The following is a 15,598-nucleotide window of genomic DNA, read 5'->3' as shown; positions in this document are numbered from 1 at the left end:
TATAGAAAGTCATCAAATAAGCAAAGGAGACTTGTTCAGAGAGGCCATCCACCTCAGTTTTATTTTTTTCTAAATTAACAAAACCTAAAGATAATAAGTTTAAATATATGTACTTCATAGGATATGGTCTGATTTCTACTAAGTGGTTTACCTGTACATACATTTTGGAGTTTGTTCCTGGGGTAGGAACATACTCATAGATAAAGCAAGACACAATTACCTACACCCACCTCACAGGACAGAGCCATACAAAGGCCTCATCTCTCCTCAAAAATCTCTCCTCGGGGCACCTGGGTGGCTCAGTGGGTTAAATCTCTGCCTTCAACTCAGGTCAAGATCCCAGGGTCCTGGGATCGAACCCTGCATCAGGCTCTCTGCTCAGCAGGGAGCCTGCTTCCCTTCCTCTCTTTCTCTGCCTGCCTCTCTGCCTAATTGTGATCTCTGTCTGTCACATAAATAAATAAAATCTTAAAAAAAAAAAATCTCTCCTGCTAATGTGCCATAGTGATGATGATTCATTTATAGAATGAAGGCACATTTGCACTTGAAGAGAATTTAATGATCAGGATTTGCTTTGGACTGGACACTTCCTGAAATTTTTTTAAAGGAAAATAGCTCTGAAAAACTAAAATAGTCAACCATAAACATCTCAATCCATTACTAGCCTGTTTTTTTTCAAAGTCAGAATAAACACTCACAGATCCTGAAGTTCAACCCCAAGAGTGAAATTGAGAAATAAAGACAAAGTGCCATTTCCCCTTCTTCTGTTTTCCTCTGTTCTCTTATCTAAAAGTGTAATAACTTTAAAATGTATGTTGTATGCTCTAAAATAAAAGAGTAAAGGATCTTTCATAGCTGCCACTAGCAGTCCTTCCGTGTTCGCTCCTCACCCTGAACTTAGGAAAAGAGCTGATTACCTGCTGGGCGTTCAGTTGCTTTAATACTGGAAACAGAGACTCATCTGTCTTCGTCCTGTTCCACCCAAAATAACGCTGACAAAATATGCAGGCAGTTAAGGCTTCTACATGTTTTTAAAGATATTTAAACAAGTGATAAATAAAAAGGTGCAAACTACTCACCCATAATTCCATTCCCTGTATCTCTAAAGATTTTCATATTTATAAAGAAAGTGGTAAGAGAACAGAACGACAAAACAAATTAGTGCAACATAATCCTGTGGCAGTGTCTCCTGTTCAATGTCCTCTAAGATGAGACATATCCAACTCTCATTTTAAGATATCAAAGACTCGTTACTCTGAGAAAAGGTTAACCTAGAATAGAAACAAGTTTCAGATATCATACATACTTCAAGAGAAAAAACTGTACTAGGACTAATACTATTGCAAACATTTAAGTATCTATCGAAATGATGATTTAAATATGCATGAAGGAACATATAAACAATAATAAAGAATAAAACTAATCATGTCTTCTATCCTTTCAGAATGAGTAATAATTAGTGGTTGTATCTATGCATGCGTATCACTACCTAGTTCAAATAAAGATGCCCTCCACTCTAAAGAGATTCTTCACAATAGCTAAAACATGGAAGCAACCCAAGTATCTACCAACAGATGAATGGATAAGCAAAATGGGGCATATCCACACAACTGAATATTATTCAGCCTTAAAAAGGAAGGACATTCTGACATGTGCTACAGTTTGGATGAGCTTTGAGGACACTGTGCTCAGTGACATAAACCTGACACAAAAGGACCAATACAGAACGATTCTACTGGAATGAGGTACTCAAGTCCTCAAAACCCTGGAGACAGAAAGTAGACTTGTGGTTGCCAAGGGCTGAGGGGAGGGGAGGGGGAGTTGTTGTCAAGGGGTCTAGAGCTTCCGTTCTTTTCACATGAAAAGAATGCGGAGGGATGTAGTGACTGGTGATTGTTGCCCAACTATACGAAAATATTTAATGCCACTGAATGGTACACTTAAAATGTTAAAATGACAAATTTTGTTATGTGTAATTTACCACAAAACAAAACAAACAAACAAACAAAAACCCTAAGGAGAGGAAAAAAAGGTGCATCTTAAACAAAGTTATTAAGAAAAAACCGATCCAAGTGTTCCCTATGATTCAAACAAAACACATTATTTGGCTCAGTGCTCCTTTATGCTTTCAGGAGTAAAAGGATACTCTCTAATTTTGTCCAGATCCGGCTTCCCCCACAGAAATGCCCCCCTGGACTCATCCACCACAGGTTTGAGGTAAGCGTCTGCAACAGCCGGGTTGGGAAAGCCGGGTGTGAGCTGCAGCTTGCGCAATTTTTTTTTCACTTTGGTGTCATAGGGGTTAGGTCTTATCTTCTTATTTTTCTGAGCTTCGTGCCACCACTCTCTATAAGGCAAAGGAGACGAGACTTCAGGACATTATGGCAGATGTGCTGCAGATAAACGGCCATTCTTGGAAGGTGTAAACTGAAGCCCCAGAACAAATCCCACGAGCGACAGAGTAACCACGGAAAACACTGACTTACTCTGCGCCTGGCTCCGTGTCAGCTGCCATCCGCCCCGATCATCCCCCGAGCTCAGTCCTACCACCGGCCTCGCCCCACAGAGAAAGAAACCCACCCCAAGCACAAGTCACCATCTGCTCAAGATTTCACAGCTGGCACTGGCGTGGTCAGAGCCTGAGAATCACCTTCACAGCCCACAGCTTCTCTGGGGCTCTTTTCTCACCAGGAAAATGAGGTCAAATGTCTGTATCATTACCTCAAATCAACTACAATAATAGACCCAAGAATATTTAATAATATGTAAAAATACCAAGAACATCATGTCCTATCTTAAAAATGCAGAACATGATTCTACAGAAAGTAAAATCTCAATTTTGGAGAAGATGCATATATGTAAAGAAAGAAAAACAGGCAAAGCAATTTAAAATAATAAAAGCAACGACAACTATTATTTTACTGTGTTAGGCAATGTTCTAAGCAAGAATACAACTGTTCATTTTCTTCTTTATATTTTATTACTTTTTCAGTTTTTCCATTGTGAGCAGAAATTACTATGAAGTACTATGGCTCTGTGCTCCTCCTCCCATCCGGAAGTGGGGCCCATGTCCCCTCCCTTGAGCCAGGTGGGCTCTGGGATGGAGCAAGGGAAGCTGTGCCTGGTCTTCAGAGCCTGCGGTTTCCACATCCAGAACCTCAGAATATCTGCCTCGGAAGCAGCTGACATGCTGGGACGAAGCTCCAGCTGGTGAGGGGGTCCAGATGCAGGGGGTCCGAGGCCCCGCCCACAGTTCTGGCGGAGCTCGGGGCTGACGTCAGCACCCCTGGCCAGACACGTGGTCCCTCACGGGCAGATCCTCTAGCCCCGCTGAGCTGCCCCCGACAAACATGGAGCCTGACGAGACGTGCCCACGCAGCCTCGCCAAACTGCAGGTTCACAAGCAAAACCAAGGACTGCTGGAAGCCACTGAGGTTTAAAGTATCTTATAATGCGGCAAGAGATAAGCAGAAAAATTAATACAGTTAGGAAGGATGAACAGCATCAAGTTAAGAACAAAGAAAGCCCTCACTAATCAATGCATTCATGAAACGTTAAAAAGAACAAAACTCTCTCTCTCTCTCTCTCTCTCTCTCTCTCGTTGCTCTGCTTCACATACTTGGGGGTATCGGACGGACTGGGAGGCGCTCGGTCTCACCTCTCCGATGCAGGAGCGCCACCTAGCATCGGAAAAGACTAACTGCAGTCTTCACGGCAGCAGCCAAAGGCCAAAAGGAACTCCGATCTACCTTCCGTCAGCTCTGCAACACCGGCTCCAGGAGTGCACTAAGAGAACACCTAGCAATCTCACCTACTCTCTTTTGAATTTCCATCTTCGCGACAAGCAAGCAGGCCTGTCAGCGAGGACGACCAGCACAACATGCCCAGCATTCATGGCACTGAGAAAGTCTCCGCCTCCACAAAGCAGGAGGGCCGGGCACTGCCATAAAGATGAAAGATGGCGGGCGCCTGGGTGGCTCACTGGGTTAAGCCGCTGCCTTCGGCTCAGGTCATGATCTCAGGGTCCTGGGATCGAGTCCCGCATCGGGCTCTCTGCTCAGCAGGGAGCCTGCTTCCTCCGCTCTCTCTCTGCCTGCCTCTCTGCCTACTTGTGATCTCTCTCTGCCAAATAAATAAATAAAATCTTTAAAAAAATAAAAAAAATAAAAAAAGATGAAAGATGGCATCTGCCCATCAGCTGAGCTGTGGGGGACACGACAGGGAGTGGGAGCGACTGTGCTCGGACAGAAGGAGCTGTGCCCTGGCCAAGTCAGTGGGGGGACTGTGTTCTCTGTCCAGTTCCTTCAGGGTTATCTGAGCATTGGGGCCCAGTGTCTTCCGATCTCATTTCCCCCAGGAGAACCCAAAATGTTCTACGAAATCTCCCCTAATTTAAACGTCGGTAGTCCATTCACAATGAAGGCTCCACAGACGAGCGAGCGCACTGTGCAGGCCTAACCAAACCCAGCTGGGCTGAATTCAGCGGGCAGGTCCAGCGCAGCTCCACCTAAAAGGGGGGTGACCAGCCAGAGTCTAGCTAGGGGGAAGGGAAAGCAGAAAAGAAAGCAAGGAAACAGCCTCCGTGTCACTGCTTCCACCTCCTCCCGCTCTCTAACTGCGTCTGTCTTCGCCTTCCGGGCCCTGCACGGCTCTGGCCACTCCCTCTGCCGGCCACCAGCTGGATGGCCAGAGCAGAAACGGCTAAAACGTAAACCACTCAACTAACAACAAATGAGCAACAACTGTTGAGAGCAAAGAAATATGGCATAAGTAGGCATTCACTCTACCAGAAATGCACATTTTCAAATTTCAATTGAAATTTTCAATTTCAAGAAAATTCAGGATATCAAATTGAAAATCTAAATACCATTTATCCTAAAACAATAATCAGATAAGAACCCAAAGATACGTCTCTGAAGACACTCAAATCGTGTTTGTTCAGACTTAAAAAACAGAAATAATAATAGGCATATGACTAATTAATCATGATACATCAAAAGACTACTATGGAGTCATTCAAAACTGCTACTCATCTCTACACTGTCGGCAGTATGCCTTGTTCTATCACCACATGAGTTACCGGTAACATAAAAAGCATATGGCTTCATCCCATTCTTAAAAAAAGAAACAATACACACTTGCATGAGTAAAGACGTATACATATATATGTTTAATATAAGCGCATACTATGCATAGAAAAGTCTAAAATTATATAAACCAAAATGTTAACTGTAACCATCTTTTTAATTCATATTTCATAATTTTTCTATTATTATTTATACAATAAAGTTATCTGTAGTTTTTCAAGTTACTTAAATACCATGACCTATGAGCTACCCAATAACTTACGGCCATATTATTTCGTCAATAATATGAAAATTATGAGGAGAGAGATAAAGAAAACATAAAATAAATACATTGGTATGTGTGCTACAGCTGGAGAAGAGCAAACATTAAGACCACTTCTGCATTTAAGTTTTAACTTAACTGATTCTTATACCGGAACATCTGAGAATTTTTCAGACACAGGAGATACAACTGGAAAGAACTTCAAAGAATCATTAAATCAACTCCTACCAACTAGTATCTCATGACAAGTTGGTGGTTAGAAAGTGCCATCACAACCTTGTGAGTAGCCTAAAAACCGGTGAACTGTGAAATTTATGGTAGGTGACTTACATTCCAATTTTTTAAAATGCCATGGAGGACCAACCTTAAGACAGAACTCCTTCCACAGACATCCTCGTGAATACCACTGTCCCAGAACATTCCTAACTGAAGTGCACCCCAAGGGCAGCAGAATGGTGGGTTCGGGTGGGATGCAACCAGCACTAAACACATTAGAGCACTAAACACACGCAGCAACAAAGGGACAACAGGGCACAAGGCACAGTTCTTAACATTCTATTTCCATGCCCCTTCTGGCCCCTCTTTCAGCCCCTCAACACATGGAAGTACAGGGATGTGTTTGCTTCTCTGGCTCCCCACGAGCGTGAAGCTCCTTGTGAATGCAGCCTACGGCTTAGTCAACTTTCCTACCGCAGCCTAGCAGGGCGTCTGACACATAGCAGTTACTCACTCAATCTCTGAATGAATGAAATGAGATTTCCATTTGCCTATGAAATCCCATAGACCAGTCTATGTACCCTTGAACTAGGATAAGCCTAGTGCCTCAGATTGTCTCTGATTTCACTGAAGTCTAGAAAAGGGAAAACAAATTTGGTAACCCTATCAATTCTGGTGATTGGTGACAGTTCATGAGGCAAGTAACAGTTCTGTTTTAAACTGGGTATTTTTTTTAAAGATTTATTTATTTACTAGAAGGAGAGAGAGAGCAATAGAGTGTGCCTGCCTGTTCCAGGGAGAGGAGCAGAGGGAGAAGAGAATTCCAACAGACCACCATGCTGAGCACTAAGCACGACGCCCAACATGGACTTGATCCCACAACCCCACGACCATGACCTGAGCCGAAACCAAAAGTAAGACACTTAACTGACTGTGCCACCCAGGCACCCTAAATTGGGTATATACATAATCACCTGAGTTAAAGAAATGAAGAAAGAACTTACGAGAATTTTAGCAGAGGTTCCAAGCCAGGTCCAGGGAATTCATTGAGAATTTCCATGGCTGTAACACAACCTACAGTTGGTATTCCTTCTGTATAATCACTTCCAAGCAAATAGGCCAAATTTATTAATTTGTTTCGGTCTAATCCTAGAAAAGTAAAAACATTTTACATTTTTTAAGTTTTTATTAGAACACACCAAGCAAAATTCTGCCTCTGGGCCTTTACACTCTCCAGGCCCTTTGCCTGACATGCTCACCTCTAAGGATGTACAACACTCATTACCTCTTCTCCTTGGGCCCTAGCCCAAAAACGACCTATTAGTGAAGACTCTCCTGACCCCAGCTCCATTTACAACGGCACACACCCATCCTGTGACTGCAGGTCACCCTCTCCTGTTTTCCAGCTTTTTTTTCTACATGGATTATGTTTATTTCCTTTTCCTACTAGACTTGTATTCTCCCATTTCCCCACTGCCAAGAACGAGAACTGGCATACAGGAATCACACAATATGTATTTGTTAGATGAATGGAAAAAAAAGAACCACTGCCAGAAACACCACCACGGGGCCATGGGGCCCGTGACTCCAGCAGGACGGACTCCGCCTGCCTCCTCTCTCCACCACCTTTGGTTTACTCCAGAGATCTAGGATAACTGCTCAAAGTCTAAGCAGGTCAGGTAATTAGCTCTGCAGGAAATCCCTACATATTTCTAGGGTTTTAATTTCTTAATTCTAATTTAAAAATCCTATTCCTCTCTAGAAACAAAAGATCACTTACATGAAAACGGTAGAGACCTACCATTTCCCAATTAATACATCAATGAGTTCCTTGGAAAGGAAAAAATTCATAATACAAATTCTAAAGGTAAATCTCATAAAGTAATCATACTCTGAAGTCTTACCCAGTTGGTTGTGAAAGTCCACATACTGGTAATACTCTACAAACTTGTTTTTATTAAAAAAGTTTTTATAGACATGCCGTGCTCCAAACAGCCAAATATCACTATCATCAGTGATTGTTCCAGAAGTCTGATCGGTCAGATCCAGGATGGCGCACTGTGCCTCTGCTTCCATGGGAGCTTCGATGTAGGGAATGCCAAACAGGCGAAGAAGTTCCTGGAGAGTCAGAGACACGCTGTGACCCCCGTGAAATGCGGGAAATGGGCCTTGACCAGAAATGGGAGCAGTGTTGCACACATTTCACTGAAGACATGCCTTTGGGGAATCAGATTAAGTAAAAGCAGCAGTGGGAATTGCAAGAGGAGGCCTGGCCGGTACCCTTACCTGGCTTTCCAGGAACATCTGCCCCGTCACAGTAGCAGCAATCCGTTCTTGCTGCTGTTTTTGTGCTTCCAGCGAATTCTGCTGTGTTAACAGGCTGCTTTCCAGAGTTTCCAGCTCCTCCTGCAAAATAAATTTCATCATTATATTAATGATCCAGTTGAACTCATTTGTTACAAAAAGCCTGCATTTAGTCTGACTCAATTACCAAATAAGCCTTCCTCCTTATGAAATTTCCCACTTGGATTTCTGAGCAAGTCTGTAAGATCTTCAAAGTTCCCTCACAAAATCACCCATGTTTTAGTTTAAACAAACTGAATTTAAGAAAACACTGAGTGAGGGACACCTGAGTGGCTCAGTCCATTAAGCATCATCTGCCTTCAGCTTAGGTCATGATCCCAGCAGGGAGCCTGCTTCTCCCTCTGCCAGCTGCTCCCCCTGCGTATGCTTTCTCTCACTCACTCTCACTCAAATCAATAAAATCTTTAAACACACACACACAAAGAGTGAGATACCACTTCCCACCCACTAGAGCGACTAGAATCAAAAGGACAGATACCAATAAGTGTTGATGAGAATGTGAAAAATCGGAACCCTTATATACTATTGGTGGAAATGGTGCAGCCACTTTGGAAAACAGTCTGACAGGGACTCAAAAGGTTAAACACAGCTACCTGTAACCCAGTAATTCTATTCCTGGTGTATACCAAAGAGAAATGAAGATATATGTCCATCCCACAAAAACTTGTACAATAGCAACATTATTCATAATAGTCAGAAAGTATAAACAACCCAAATGTCCATCAAATGATGACTGAATCAAATATGGTACCTATCCATATAATGCAATACTATTTGGCAATAAAAAGAAATAAAGGACTAACACATGCTACAACATGGATGGACTTGAAAACATTCTGCTAAGTGAAAGGAGCCAGAAAAAAAGGCCACAGGTTGTATTATCCCATTTATATGAAATGTCCAGAAAAGACAAATCCAGAGAAACAGAAAGATGAGTCGTCGAAGAGGTGGAGAGGAAGGTACAGGGAGTGACTGCTAATGGGTACCGGGCTTCTTTTTCAGGTGATGGAAATGTTCTAAGATTGCAATAGTTGTATGACTCTGTGAATTACACTGAAAGCTATCAATTGTAAAAAATAAAACATCAATTTCTATAGTCTTAAAAATATTAAATACTTGGGGATAAATCTGACAAAGGATGTATAAGATTTGTATACTGAAAACTGCAAAATACTGAGAAAATTTTAAAAGATCTGAATAAATCAGGACATATCCTGTGTTCAAGGATCAGAAGATAGAGTGTTGCTAAGATTTAATTCTCCCCAAATCGATTTGTATCTTCAGTACAATCTCATCAAAACCTTGGGCATTTTTCATCCAAATTGAGAAACTAATTCTGAAATTCATATGGAAATGCAGAGGATTTATAAAAGTGAAACAACTTTGAGAAAAACAAAGTTGAAAGATTCACACTCCTATTGTCTTGTTTCAAGAGTTAACGTAAAACTACAATATGTAATGTGTTTTGAGTTGATTTTGGTGTATCATACACACCACCAAAGTTGCCTTTTTTCCTAGCACCGCTGCAAAGACTCTCCTTCCTCCATCCAACTGCCTTTCTAGCATTGTTGAAAATTTGTTCTCCATATATGCATGGATCCATTTTTGTACTTTCTACTATGTTCTATTGATCTATTTGTCTATCTTTATGCCAAGAGCAAACTGTCTTGATCACTGTTGTTTGCTTCCACTGCAGGACTCTTGTTTTGTTCTCGTGATCTATGTATCCATCCTTTAGTCAATATCATACTCTCCTAATTATTGTTATCTTTATAGTAAATCTCGATATCAGGTAGTATAAGTTCTCTAAATTTTTTCTTTTTCAAATTTGACTACTCTAGCTTCCTTGCTTTTCCATGTAAATTTTAGAATCAGCTTGTTAATATCTATCATTGGTTTTTTTATTGGAATTCCATGAATCTATGGATCAGTGTGGGGAGAACTGATATCTTAATAATATTGTATCTTCCCACCCAAAACCACATCTATTTAGGTCCTCCCTGATTTCTAGCATCAGTGCTTTGTAGTTTTGAAATACAAATCTTTCACATATGTTGTAAGCCCTACATATAAGTATTTTATGCTTTTAGGTGGTATTGTAATGTGGTTCTTTCTGTGGATTGAATTGAGTTCCCCAAAAATTTCTATGTTAAAACCCTAACCCCAAATGTGATTGCATTCTGGAGATGGTGTCTTTAGGAAGTAATTAAGGTTAAATGAGGTCATAAGGATGGAGCCCTAATCTAATAGGACTACAGCCTTATGAAAGAAAGATATCTCCTTTCTTCCCATCCTACCCTCTCCTCCTCTGCCCCTATCTCCGCTCCTCTCCCCAGCACCTGAGGACAGCAGGAGGGCAGCCATCTGCAAGCCAGAAAGCTCTCACCAGGAATCAAATTAGCCTGCACCTTGATCATAGACTTCCCAATCCCCATAAAGATGAAAAAATAGCTAAGAAAAAAAAAAAAGCGTGCAAAAAGCTAATAAATGTTCAACCAGTAACTCCTTAAAGCTCAAAAGCTATTTAACTTGGCTCTTTTTTAGCAGTAGGTTAAGACTTGATCTCATTTTATTACCAAATTAATATCTTGCCATTCATTGAGTGAACGGTCTGTATCTTTTTCAGCTTCTTCACATGGCTCAGCGTCCAAAGCCTCTCTTCCAGAGCTGAGTCTTAGGAGGCCCTCAGGGTCACCAGTGGCTTCTTCCTTCTTAGTTCCTATCAGTTCTTCTTCATCTTGTCTGGAGGGAGATTTAGAAGCTTCATGTAATTCAGCTTGAAGCTCTTCATTACTAATTATACTCTGTACTTCGATGAAACTTCCTGTACCAAAATAACAAGGTCACTTGGTTTATAAGTGAAACATTAAAATTATCCCAAAATCATTGAGCATTCCAAAGTATCCTGAAAAATGTTTTACCCCCAAAAGATCTGAATTTACTAGAAAACATGTAAGGGTAAAACATTACTATTAAATAAATTAAATATAAATGCCTATAACTTCAAAATAAGACTTTTCCATTAAACTGGCACTACCTTTAAAGTTAGGAAACAAGCTTTCAAAGATTTGCATAAAAGCTTTATACAAATACAATAAGTTAACTAATATTGTTTCAGAGTTCAAAAAGGAGAATTATCAGAGGATGTAAACAGTCACGTAGGTTGTTATACGTTCTCATGCTATTTTGCTATGAGCATAGCAAAGAATAAAGCGGTGAATTAGTGTAAAGGATCCGAATAAGTACTCAGGAGAAATAGCTCTTCTTCTCCACCTTCCTTCCCTCCTCTCCTGTGTCTTGTCTTTTTCTTTAAAAAAAAAAAAAAAAAAAAAAAAAAGATCGATTCCCTTCTTTTGCTTCAGGTGGAGGAGCATGAATTTCAGGATGCAATCATGATGGACAGATTGGGCTCAAGATCTGAGTGGGGACTGGGGCCAAGGAGATAGCCAGGACCAAGGAGAACACCAATGGGACCAGGAGATGGTTACAAATTAAGAAAGAATAAGTAATAAGTCAATATATTAGGACAATGGTAGTAAGGTTTCTCAGTGTTAGGAAGGAAAATTGTAACAAAAGTGGAGGCTAAAAGGAAATCTGTGATGTTGGATTGGAATGAGTATCAGTACAAACTCAATAAATTTTTATATATGAAACATTTATACATAAATATATATTTGTAGAGAAGTAAATACAGGTGGGTGCGTGCACATGTTTGTGGGTATATACATAAATATACTTCCTGGCTCTGTCCCTGAGAGGGCCTGAAGCAATGACACCCCAGTACCAGTGAGCACACTCAGGGTCCAGATCCTGGTTTCTAAACATCATGCTCTATTCCAGGGAACTAGAGCTGGATCCAGGGGCAGGGCAGGGCAAGAATAAGATAAATCTGGAACATGTTGACCAGAAAGTAAAGAAATACTCAACATATAAGGGGGAATTGTCAAGTCCCAGAAGCCAGCCTGAAGAGGGGCCCCCACTGGCCAAAGCCAGGGCAATTCCAACCATAAAGTACAAAAGCACCATAAATCACTAAATAAAATATGAATTCTTGAATCCACATGATATAAAAAAGTAGTAAACAGGGAAGAGGGGAAGAACTTCCTTATAAGAGGATATAAACTGAAAAATATATAAGGAATAATGGAACTAGAAAACTGCCATTTGGCAACCATCATAGTAATCATTTATTTAGGTAAAAATCATCAATGAATGCTAAAATAAGTGGACAAAGGTTTGCTCAGGAACAACATATTTACATAGCCTTTCCATAAAATACTAATTACAAAGAGGAAAAGGTAACTTTAGAATGGAGAAACTCAGCAGACATCAAGAAAAAAGTTAGCTTATGTGTGTGTACAAACAATTCTTGTTACTCACAGCAGTGTGTTCTATAAAGTCACTGTGAACAATGAATCCACATATACATCCTTGTTCATAGAATATATTCATAATCATAAATCCTACAAACAACCCATCCTGGTAAATTCTAACTTCTTTATCTTATAAAGGAACAAATGAGATTTAGGAGTGTTAAAGAGACTTGCCTGAGGCTGCCCCACCAACAGGTGACAGAATTGGGATTCAAACCCCATCCAATTAACCTAAGCCAGAGTTTCTTGATCTAGACCGCACTGCTCTCTCCCATATTCACCTTCTGGTCACCTCTGTGGGATAGCTAAAACACAAGGCAGAGTGACACCTTGCTCAGCCTTAGCTGGGAGCAGTACTGGCAATTCAAACTTCTAGCCACTTTACTCAGGTCCATGAATGACCACAAAGATCCTACTTCTGAGTATTGATTCTGGGGTTATAAATAAATTTCAATAAGTAGGCAATTTCACAAATAAGAATAATCTGAATAATGAGAATCTGAATAATTCTCTGAATTGACTATATAGAAGTCTGTATAGTGGGGTGCCTGGGTGGCTCAGTGGGTTAAAGCCTCTGCCTTCGGCTCAGGACATGATCCCAGAGTCCTGAGATCAAGCCCCACATTAGAATCCCTGCTCTGCGGGGAACCTGTTTCCTCCTCTCTCTCTCTCTCTCTGCCTGCCCCTCTGCCTACTTGTGATCTCTGTCTGCCAAATAAATAAATAAAATCTTTAAAAAGAAGAAAAAAAGGTCTGTATAGATATAAATACACAGTAAACATGTACATGTATATAAATATGTATAAAGAGCTATGATAAAGAAAACGTGGTAAAATGCTAGCCATTGAGGTACTGGGTGAAGGAACCAGAATGTTCTGTAATATTCTTTCAACTTTATTAAATTTGTAATTATTTCAAAACAAAAAGTTAAAAAAACTGGAAGACTCACTTTTACCTTTTCCAACTGATACTTCCCCCTTTTAAAAAACAACAACAAAGAACCAGCTGTGGGTCCTTGGGAGAGTCATTTCACCTTTCTGGGCTCCTAGTTCACCGTCTGAACAAAACGGGAACTAGACTACACTGCAGGATCTCTGTTCCTGGAGATGTGAAACTCTACAGGAAGTTCTGTATCTCTGGAAGAGCACAAGCACCTACCATCAGATTCACTTTCTTCAGAGTCTATTTCCATTGACTCCATGGACTTTGGAACTGAAATTAAGTCCTGGTCTACAGAGTCCATTCTCTCATGTTCTTGGATGGTTTTCAGGAAATTCTCATGCTCTTTAGAATTAAAGGATACTGCATTTTCCAAGTTACTTATTGCCTCTGAAGGGATACTTTGTGTATTACTCGTTTCTTGCAAACTGACAGTGTCAATGATTTCAGAAACGTGATTTTTTTCACCTTCTGTTTCATCATCAGTTGAAAGAACAGAGGAATCATATTTGCCGCCTGATGGACAAAGGTCCGGTTGTAGCTCAGGCTCTTTGGTGTATGTTTCATTCCTTGATACAGAACTTGAACTCATCGAAGGTACTGGTGTCAGTTCTCTCCCACTCTGGAGCCCAGGTGCATCGCTGTGCATCACCACTGTGCTTTCTGAAGGAATGGGGTCTTCTCTCCCCTGAACCGGAGACTCACAGCTTTTCTGAAAGGCTTCACTCACCACACGAACAAGTGACATTTCTTCTTTTGGAACACTAGATTCACTGCCTGGACAGAAGACGGGATGGGACAAAAGAGCTGAGTCTGCCAGCCTCCTGCCGGTGTCAGGGCTGGTTTCATGAGCGGAGTTCACATGGGTCAGATGGGGTCCTGCGGGCAACAGCATTCCTTCTCCACCTCCTTCTTGAAGGCCTTCAACAGCTTCTTCGTGGCAACTGTTCCCAAGCAGCGTTTTCACTGCTGACCCTCCTATCTGCACGTCATTTCCAGCATGTGCTTCCATGTCTTCATCATCGTCGAGAACCTTCTGAATAGCTAAGAGAGTAAGCGGGGACACAGGTGCATTCTTCGCATCAGACTGCTTTTGATTCTCACTCTCCGGCTCCTCTTCTGAGCTGCTTCCCAGCATGGCAGCCTGCATAGCCAGGGAAGTTCTTGGAGAAGGAGGGGTAGCGGCAGGCTCCTTCTCTGGCTTCAGTGCCTCACATGGAGATGACTTCGCGTCAGACAACCAGCTGCGCATTTTGCTGGAAGAAGGAAGAGACTCTGAACCCACCTCTGCAACTTTCTTAGCTTGAATACCTTAAGAAAAATTAAAACATTTCTCATTATGTAGTTTTACAGTGAGACAACATACTTCTAGTAAGATGAATAAAAGAACACTGGTTCTCATGCAGGAAGTTAGAAATTTTCCTTTAAACGGCACTAAGAGTTAATTTGTTATTTAATTTTAAAGTAGGTTTGTACATGAGCGCTGAGTAATGTACAGAATCGTTGAATCATTATATTGTAAACTTGAAACTAATATATAACACTATATGTTAATTATACTGGGAGTAAATAAATAAATTTTAAATAAATAAGAAAAACAAAGAGGGTTGGTACAACAGCAGGTAACCCATTAATAGCTATATATATAGCTTTATTACTACATAAGTAGGGTGGTAGCTCCTAGAACACAACCCATTTTTGGTTTTTAGCCATTAGGTAAGTGATGGTACTAAATACCTCTTATTAAGATGTAATGTGAAGTATCTTCAGAGACTACTCTCCTTGACTCTACCTCCTTCAAAAAGCCCCCTTCTTCTTCATATTGCCTTTGGATTTGTCCTGACTGTTGCTGATTCATTTCCTTTTGGACATTTTCTATGTGCTGGTTTAGGTAGTTTTTTTTAAGCAAGCCTTTGAGCTGATATTGTGAAAAGTCATTAGACTCCTAAAATGAAATAAATGAAATTATTTTTTTGTATTAAATACAGATAATATTCCCACATAGATAACATTCCCAAAGGATGAAGGAACAAAGAGCAACTGATTTTTTTTCCACTGGAGACATTTTCATATTATAACAGTAAAATCTGAAACTAGGAAAAAACTGTAACCGCCTTATTAAAAAATAACCTTTAAAACAAAAAGACTTAGGCAAAAGAAATCATGGATAATGTTTGTGACTTAATCATTTACTCAAAAAACATTCATTAGGCAGTAATGCATACCGGCACTGTGACATTTTGATTGTAGCTTAATAAACAGACAACCTTCTGGAATGCAATATGCAAGTAAAGTGGGGTGCCTAGTGGTCCAGCCGGTTGAGTGTCCAGTTCTTGGTTTCAGCTCCTGTCATGATT

At 40.7% G+C, this 15,598-nt stretch overlaps 1 protein-coding gene across 2 annotated transcripts in view; it reads right to left on the bottom strand.

The window, feature by feature from the left end:
- The window catches only part of ERCC5 (ERCC excision repair 5, endonuclease), a 30,787-nt gene that overhangs the window by 1,629 nt on the left and 13,560 nt on the right, over positions 1–15,598 (bottom strand). The window contains exons 7-14 of one of the 2 annotated variants that reach the window (XM_044250060.1): positions 14,979–15,186; positions 13,461–14,552; positions 10,506–10,753; positions 7,852–7,971; positions 7,470–7,683; positions 6,570–6,714; positions 2,147–2,347; positions 918–992 (exon numbers count right to left, since the gene is read on the bottom strand). In XM_044250060.1, coding sequence (XP_044105995.1) covers positions 938–992; positions 2,147–2,347; positions 6,570–6,714; positions 7,470–7,683; positions 7,852–7,971; positions 10,506–10,753; positions 13,461–14,552; positions 14,979–15,186 — 2,283 coding nt within the window. In that variant the 3' untranslated portion in view covers positions 918–937. Of the gene's footprint in view, positions 1–917; positions 1,003–2,146; positions 2,348–6,569; positions 6,715–7,469; positions 7,684–7,851; positions 7,972–10,505; positions 10,754–13,460; positions 14,553–14,978; positions 15,187–15,598 lie in introns of both variants that reach the window. The other variant, XM_044250059.1, reaches the window with a different exon arrangement.

This window comes from Neovison vison, chromosome 5, assembly GCF_020171115.1.
Source record: "Neovison vison isolate M4711 chromosome 5, ASM_NN_V1, whole genome shotgun sequence".
In the NCBI taxonomy this organism is placed as follows: Eukaryota; Metazoa; Chordata; class Mammalia; order Carnivora; family Mustelidae; genus Neogale; species Neogale vison.
Note: the sequence above shows the minus strand (reverse complement) of the source record. Positions and strands in the feature narration are given on the sequence as shown.